At 54.7% G+C, this 8,484-nt stretch overlaps 1 protein-coding gene across 2 annotated transcripts; it reads left to right on the top strand.

Moving 5' to 3' along the window:
- Positions 1–2,309: 2,309 nt before the first annotated feature.
- LOC111823993 (leukocyte immunoglobulin-like receptor subfamily B member 3) lies at positions 2,310–8,242 on the top strand. Of its 2 annotated transcripts, XM_023747112.1 has the most exons (6): positions 2,310–2,654; positions 2,868–2,903; positions 3,512–3,817; positions 5,520–5,636; positions 6,591–6,643; positions 7,438–8,242. In XM_023747112.1, exons 1-6 carry the CDS (start codon positions 2,516–2,518, stop codon positions 7,582–7,584), a joined length of 798 nt encoding a protein of 265 aa, XP_023602880.1. In that variant the 5' UTR covers positions 2,310–2,515; the 3' UTR covers positions 7,585–8,242. The 2 variants fall into 2 exon arrangements, with proteins under 2 accessions (XP_023602880.1, XP_023602881.1); XM_023747113.1 differs by lacking the exon at positions 2,868–2,903.
- The last annotated feature ends 242 nt before the right edge of the window (positions 8,243–8,484 follow it).

Below are 8,484 nucleotides of genomic sequence, written 5' to 3'. Positions count from 1 at the left end.
CTACATTATGATTAAAAAGGCAAAGGTTAAAGACAAAAAGAGAAACTTTTAAAAATCTTTTTTTATTGATTTCAGAACGGAAGAAAGAGGGAGAGAGAGAAAAACATCAATGGTGAGAGAATCATTGATCAGCTGCCTCCTGTATGCCCCACACTGGGGATCGAGCCCACAACCGGGCATGTGCCCTCACCAGGAATCAAACCATGACCTCATGTTCATAGGTCAACTCAACTACTGAGCCACACCGGCTGGGCTTTAAATATTTATAGCTGAGTACCTTGGATGTGTAAATGTGTGACTTTCAGCAAATTTGTGAAATGGTCAGCTATCTAATTGTTCAAATCTGGGTTTTTTCTTCATTGACATCATTCTCCTTTGATGGGAGATCAATAACATAAATTGTCATACAGGTCCCCGAGTCTGTCTGTGTCCATGTTGAAATCTGGATTGCCTCCCATGCAGGTGCTTGCCCAGTGCTGGAGACCAAATTCCCAGTGTGAGGGAGGAGCTCTACTCAGGGGTGGAGGGGCTCAGAAAAGGCAGCAATGACTCAGAGGTTTCGAAGGAGAGCCATGAAGAAACAGATGGTGCTGACCTACAGAAACAGGAAGCCAGTGAAGGGAAGTGTGTGGGCAAAGAAAGTCCACAGTCCCAGTGGGGCCCTGCTTTCCTCTAAAAAATGGAGAACAGTCTTCTCAGAATCTCCCAGGCCTCCCTCTCCCCTGGGGTGTCCTCCCTGGGATGGCCCCACTGGCTCCTCCAGGCACCAAGGAGAGTGGAGCAGCCTTCACTTCCTCATTAGAGCACTTCACATCGACCATCAGCTCACTCCATGTGCCCCATTGAGCCCTTCTGAGCAGTGCCCCCCACTCGCCACAGACTCAAGATGATTCATCTGTGTTATCCAATCAGCCTCCTTCCTGGTCCTCCAACCCAGGCCCCACCCCATCTGCAGGTCTCTCCTCTCCCCACCTCCTGAGGACCCTTCCTATAACCCTATCTGGTCTGAGCCAGCCTGCTGCACCCCCTCCACCAGTTTCCACCTTCAAAAGAGATCCAAGTTGCACATCTGACATTCAAGGCTGTGAATGGTCAGGTTGAGCTAAACACACCAGCCCCAGCAAACAGGACTCTCCCTCCACAACCCAACTCACCCAGTTACCCACACTCCCCTCCACACCAAACCACACGCAGAAACTGAGCTGTTTAGAAATTCTGTGCCTTCCTCTGCTGCTCCCTTAGCCAATGGGAACCTAGCCACCTCCTCTCCAACCTGCTGGACCAAGCCTGTCCTGCCTCATCCCACTCAACTGAAAATGTACTTTCTGTTACAGGTTTGTGTAAGAGTTATACGCAGAAACCACATGAATGACTTAAAATACTGACCAGCACGCCCTCCCAGAGCGAGGTGAACGTTGGAGTTTTATTACTAATGGAGTGAATTTTCAGCAGAGCCGGCCTGCATAACATCTTCACATAGTGGTAGCCTTTAAAAACCGAAATATCTTCGTTCAACCTGTCGCTAAAAATTTTTCCCATTGACTTCAAGAATATATTCCAAATATTTGCATGGTGCACTAGCCCTTGTGTGACCAGCCTGCGCCTTCACCTGACTGCTCTCATTTCTGAGGACAGCTCCAGATCTTTCTGGTCCGATCCTCTGGGCTTCTCCCTGCGCATGCCTTGGGTCGGTCCATCCCCAAGAAGGACCCCTTCAGCCAGGACCCAGGTTGCATGGCCTCTACCAGTTATTGAACCTCACTGTCTCATTTCCTTTATTCTCCCAATGTGTACACGAGACTGTAACTGAACTGTCTGCCGTCTAAATGTCTGTAACATCTGCTTCATTCATCTCAGCCCCAGGAGTCCAGGGAAGGGATCCCTGAGCTTCAGCTACGACTCTCTAGAGCAGTGGTTCTCAACCTGTGGGTCGCGACCCTTTTGGCGGTCGAACGACCCTTTCACAGGAGTCGCCTAAGACCATCCTGCATATCAGATATTTACATGACGATTCATAACAGTAGCAACATGACAGTTATAAGGTAGCAACGAAAATAATTTTATGGTTGGGTCACAACATGAGGCACTGTATTTAAAGGGCCAGAAAGTTGAGAACCACTGCTCTAGAGCCTGGCCAGTGACAGCCCAGGGTCACTGCTCAGTACGTACTTCCTCATTGCCTGGCCAGTGAGAGAAGGGAAGAACAATTGCATTTACAGAGGCTCAGGAAAGGGAAGTGTCTTACACAAGCTCACAGAGGTTCTAGAAAAGGCAGAGTCAGAACTGGGCCAGAAATTGGGTGGGGTCCTCTCCTGCCCTGTTCCTCCGCCCTCCTCACCTGGGCCGGCTGTCACCGTCTGGATTTGGGTTTGGCATGAGGTGGAGGCAGAGCGTGTGGGGTCTGGTGAGACTCAGGTCAGTCTCAGAGGTCCCACAGCTTGCTGTCCCCTAGGGCCTGCCCTTCAGGGAGGGGCTACTTCCCTTCCTGTGAGTTCACTGATGAGGAACCAGTGACATGTCACATGAAGCCTGGACCCTGTCACACCCCATTCTCCTATCCTGGGAGGCTCTGTGGAGTTTACACATCGTCTGCACACTGGGAACCATGGAAGGACGATCCATGACTTCTACCCTCACTGCCCTTCTCTGCCTCAGTGAGTTCCGGGGAAAGGAGGTGGGATGGGGTCCCCTCCCCTCCCAGGTCCTGGCCTTTCAAGAATCCAGGACTCAGGAGGCTCAGTGGGGACAGGACTTTGTGGGGAGGAGACATGCTCAGCCCCAGGTCTGCCCCCAGTGCTCAGGGACCCAGACCAGGCCTGGAGCTTCTGTGTCGGTTGGGGACAGTTCTCACAGGGACTCTCTTCCAGGGCTGTGTCAGGGCCTGTGGGACCAGGTCCAGGCAGGTGAGTCTCCCCCCCCCCCACCACCCCCTGTCCTCCTGCTTCAGCACAGTCCCCCCTAGGCAGCTGGGGAGACACAGGGTTGGAATAGTGGTGACCAAACTGGGAGGGGCCTGGGAGTGACAGCTGGAGAAGGTGGGGAGAAGGACGACCCTGACATTTCAGCTCTGATTCCTTTCCAGGAGACGTCCCCAAACCCTCCATCTGGGCTGACCCAGGCCCCATTGTCACCAACGGGAGCTCTGTGACCATCTGGTGTCAGGGGTCTCTGCAGGCTAGTGCCTACCTTCTGTATAAAGAGAGGGGCTCTGAGCCCTGGGAAACCAAGATCCCACAGGACTCCAGCAATAAGGCCGGTTTCCTCATTGGAGCCACGGCCCCAGCCCACGCAGGGCTGTACCAGTGTGCATATTACAGCACTGGGGACATACTCTCTGAGCGGAGTATCCCCCTGCTCCTGGTGGTGACAGGTAAGGGAGACACCGGGTCCCCTCCCCACTGTGGGCTCCAGGTCACAGGCAGAGGGAATAAAGTGTGGGCTCAGGGGGACCCCATCCCTCACAGAACACACCTGGGGCATGAGGGTGACGGTCCCTTTTCTCCTCCCTCAGGAGTGGGCGGTGCACCCTCCCTCTCAGCCCAGCCAAGCCCTGTGGTGGCCTCAGGAGAGAACGTGTCCCTCTCCTGTACCTCTAACCTCACATCGGGCCCTTTCCATCTGCTGAAGGAGGGAGGGGCTGACCTGCCCCGACACATGGAAGCAGAACCCAGGATGCATGCTGGGAGGTGGCGGGCCATCTTCCCTCTAGGCCCTGTGAGCACCTCCCATGGGGGGACCTACAGATGCTATGGTTCTTCCAGCTCCTACTCCAACGTGTGGTCACCACCCAGCGACCCCCTGGAGCTGGTGGTCTCAGGTGAGTAGCCCCAGCCCCGCCCCCATGTCCCCAGGTCAGTTCAGGGCCCTGTCCCCAGGGAACCTTGGCTGCAATGGGCTGAGGGAGTACCCGGTGGAGGGCCACCCAGAGGGAACTCTGAACTCCCAGAGGGATGGAAAAAGCCAGACTGCTCCCATCCCTCCTCATCCTCATCCTCATCCTCCCTGAGGCCCAGACATGCTCCCGTGGGCAGAGGGTGGCTGGAGAGGATGGGGCTGACCAGAAGGAGAAAGGCCAGAGGCACCCATCCCGACCCTCCAGTCCCCAGTCCTGTGGCCTCAGCCAGAGAGACCAAGACAGGAGTGTGACCAGCAGAGGCCGGATCCCCAGAGAGAGCAGGACCCCCCTGCTGGGGCTTGGCCTGTCTCCCAGAGAGGTTGGGGGGCAGAGACGCTTGGGGCACCAGGGCTCTGAGGCTGACAGGTAGGTAGTCATGGCAGAGGGAGATGCTGGGGGACCACCAGGGGAGGAGCAGCCCCCACCCCCCACCTCCCATCCTGATTGAGGAGCCTCTGAGGATTGGTCCCCCAACGGGAAGTCAGGCCCCCAGAGGACTCAGTGAGGGTCTGGGGGGAGGTGGTGGGTGGGAGGAGCTCAGTGTTGGTCTTGGCTCAGCCACTTCCTGGGTCATGGCTTGAGGAAAGTTCCTCCTCCTCACTGGGACCAAGTTCTCCAAAGGCTGAATATTTAGTGTGCCCGTGTCTGTGTGTGCATATGTATGTATGTGTATATATACAGTGGGACCTTGACTTACGAGTTTAATTCGTTCCGTGACGGAGCTCATAACTCAAATTACTTGTATGTCAAATCACTGTGACGTTCCCTGCGCCAACTAGCGGTGGGGTATCTGAAGCTGGCTTGTAACCCGAATTTTAGCTCGCAACTCAACTCAAAGCAAAAAACTGGCTGAGAGACAGCTTGTATCTCGAAAAACTCGTTAGTCGGGACACTCATAAGTCAAGGCCCCACTATACGTGTGTGTGTGTGTGTGTGTGTGTGTGTGTGTGTGTGTGTGTGTTGGGGACTCAAGTGGTGTCTGAAGCTCCTCCACAGCCTTCCAAAGAGCAGCCATGGAGTCAGGAGGAGAAGCCTGAGCCCTGGTTCAAATCCCAGCTCTGCTCCTTCCCGCCTGTGGGACCTTGGACACGTCTGTTCCTCCGAGTCCTGGTCCATGGGCTGTGGGTCAGGCCCCCACCTCCCTCACAGGGAAGGCCCTCAGTACACAGCCCTGCCCAGTTAGAGCTCAGGAAGGACCCAGCCCCTCCCTCCTGCCCTTTCCGGAGGCGCCCCACATGCACAGGCTCCACTGTGGGTTGGGGTCAGGCTGCAGAGTGAGACAGGGATCTGGGGTAGAGAGGGGTGGTGACTGGGTTTGGTAACAGGTCTCTGCACTGGTGTTCTACTGGGAAGGACAGAGACAGCATAAGTAATAACAACAACAACACGTAAGGAAATTCAGAGTCCTGGGTTCCAGTCCCAGCCCTGCCCCATCCAGGCTGGGTGACCCGGGGCACGTGACTAACCTCTCTGAGCCTCAGCGAAATGTGTGAGGTCAGCAATCCCTGGTGGATGACTGTTGTGAGGGTAAAATTAGTGACAGACCCCCAGCAAGTGCCTTGCACACAGTAGGTGCTCATTAAATTGCATCACTGGCTCATTCATGATGTCACTCATGTTCAAGGTCTCAAATGGTACCTGATTGTCCTGATCGGGGTCTCAGTGGCCCTGGTCCTACTGCTCTCGCTCTTCTTCCTCCTCCTCCGACACCAGCGGCGTCAGAGCAAAGGCAGGACGTCAGGTGAGTAAGGATGACCTGGGTCACAGAAGAGGTGGGGGGCTTAGGGTGCCAGCCAGAGTGAAACCAAATAGATGGGGAAGGTCAATGGTAAAGTCTCCTCCAGCGTTTCCCAAGGGAGATTAAACGTGGATGTGTAAGTAAGTAGTCTCGAGTATTCTTTTGGCTTTTTCAGCTTTATCAGGTGTGTGGGAACGTGTGCAAGTTTTGTTTTTTATCACTTAGAATGGCTTCCTCTTCATTTTTTTAAAATATATTTTATTGATTCTTTACCAAGAGGAAGGGAGAGGGATAGAGAGTTAGAAACATCGATGAGAGAGAAACATCCATCAGCTGCCTCCTGCACACCCCCTACTGGGGATGTGCCCGCAACCAAAGTACATGCCCTTGACCGGAATTGAACCTGGGACCCTTCAGTCCTCAGGCAGACGCTCTATCCACTGAGCCACACCGGTTAGGGGCTTTCTCTTCATTGTGAGGAGGTGTGATGGGTTGTGACCTTCTCAGTTGTTAGGTCCTCTGCTCATCTTAGTGCAGGCCCAGGGGAGGGCTCTTGGGGGCTGGAGGCTGACCCCACCTTCCCGCAATGGCTGCATCAGAGCAAGAAGACAGAGGCCTGCAGAAGAGGTGCGCCCTCTCCCTAAAAACCCAAGCCCCACCCGTCCGGTCCAAGGCCCCCTCTCAGCCCCCTAATGCTCTGTCTCCTCCCCCAGCTCCCGCCCAGCTGCTGAGGTCCAGGAAGAGCGTTTGTGTAATAGAAAGCAGCTGGAGGGGCAGGTCCAGGGAACATGGATGGGCTGTGGAGACTGGGGATCGGTTGGAAATGCTTCTGGGCTTGGTGATGAGACAGCTAGAAGCTCCTACTGTGTGACCTTGGCCACGTCACTGAGCCTCTGCCAGGTGAGATCTCAGGGAATCTTGGCAAGAGATGAGATGGTCTTGTTCTGTCCCCACTAGATGCTGTCGCAAAAGACACACAGCCTGAGCGGGACAGAAAACTGGACAGTCAGGTGAGCTCCATCTGGCCCTGAGCACACTTGTAGGGTTCACACACTACATCCAGTGAACGCAGGGGCAGTCTGAGCCCCACACAAGGGGCTGAAACCCAAGCTCTGGGCCTGCAGAGGATGTTTCTAAAACCCACACACAGGGTCCTAAAGCCTCCCTCAGCCCTCGCTGGGTCCATCCTCCTGCCTGGCCCAGGAGCCACACCAGTGCCAACAGGCTCTGTACATGGCAGGCTCCCTCAGCTCACCCTAGGGCAGTGATGGCGAACCTTTTGAGCTGGGCGTGTCAGCATTTTGAAAAACCCTAACTTAACTCTGGTGCCGTGTCACATATAGAAATTTTTTGATATTTGCAACTATAGTAAAACAAAGACTTATATTTTTGATACTTATTTTATATATTTAAATGCCATTGAACCAAGAAAAATCAACCAAAAAAATGAGTTCACGTGTCACCTCTGACACACGTGTCATAGGTTCGCCATCACTGCCCTAGGGAATGGATGGCACTCCGTTGAGGGCAGCAGTGGGGTCTGTCCCCCCATGGTGACGGCTCCACGCCCAATTCCTGTCTCCCCAGCACCAGACTCACACCTCCAACCTTCCAACCTCACATCCCTCCTCCCCTAGACCCCCAAAGACACGGTGACTGGTGCAGGACAAGACTAGAGCCAAGGAGACCACCCCTCACTGTGTCCAGCAGAGCCCTGGCCACTAAGGCCCCAGGACTGTGTCCTTTCCTCCCTGGCCTCAGGCTCCCCCACCCCAACCACGTGTCTTCATTCTCCCCACCACAGGCTGCGGCACCTGAAGACCCCCAGGATGTGACCTACGCCCAGCTCAAGCCCTTGACCCTCAGCCAGGAGTCAAGTGCACCCCCTTCCTCCCCATCAGAGGAGCCCCGAGAAGAGCCCAGCTTGTATGCTTCTCTGGCCATGCACTAGCCCAGCAAAGACCCAGACCCCACACTCCAGGGAGGTCCCTGCAGGGACCCTAAAAGGCGTGAAAGCTGCCGCCATGGACACTCAGGTAGTGACCCCTGCCAGCCTGGAGACCTGACGTGCCCCCAGCAGCTCCTGGGACCTTTTGGAAGTTAAGTGCTTCCAGGAACTGCATCGTTACTCAGCTGACTTACAGACCCCGCCACAGGGACCCCGCTGACTGCAAGGATCCCAGGGAACTGCCATCGAGGCAGTAAGTATGCAAGTGGCAACCTCGGGCTGAGGGAGGGCCTACTGCCCGGCCACTGTCACTGTGCACTTGACTGAGCCCAAAAGTTCCCAGACGGGGACCAACCACAGGACGCAAGGTGGCTGCACCACTGAGGGGTTGCTCAACTTCGTGTTCTTCATTTCCCAAGACTCAGCCACTTCCTCCCCTGTCTGAGAAAGCGTCTCAGCCAGGAAAAGGGAAGCCTGCTCCCTCCTGACCACTTCTTCATCCCCCAGACCCAGGGGGAGGGGCGCTACTCCATGGCCACTAACCATTCCCCACTTCACTTAAATCTCAAGACAGAACTGGGAATCCACCCATCAACCATCCTGTAACCAGCTGTGAAATGAGCCTGTAGATCTTGTCAATTAAAACTCATCAGCAAACCAAGGTGGATGGATCCAGATCAGCTCTCAGCTCCCACCTGCCCCCCCTCACCCAGACTTCTTGCCAGGGACCAGGGTCAAAAGCTGTAAGTGGGAGCTGACCCGACCTCCACTTGCTACTTCCTCTACATCAGTGGTTCCCAAACTTATTTGGCCTACCGCCCCCTTTCCAGAAAAAATATTACTCAGCCCCTGGAAATTAATTTTTAAAATTTTAATAGCAGTTACTCAATCGTCCCCAAATGC

The sequence above is a fragment of the Myotis lucifugus genome, unplaced genomic scaffold (assembly GCF_000147115.1).
Source record: "Myotis lucifugus unplaced genomic scaffold, Myoluc2.0 scaffold_793, whole genome shotgun sequence".
Lineage (NCBI taxonomy): Eukaryota > Metazoa > Chordata > Mammalia > Chiroptera > Vespertilionidae > Myotis > Myotis lucifugus.
Note: the sequence above shows the minus strand (reverse complement) of the source record. Positions and strands in the feature narration are given on the sequence as shown.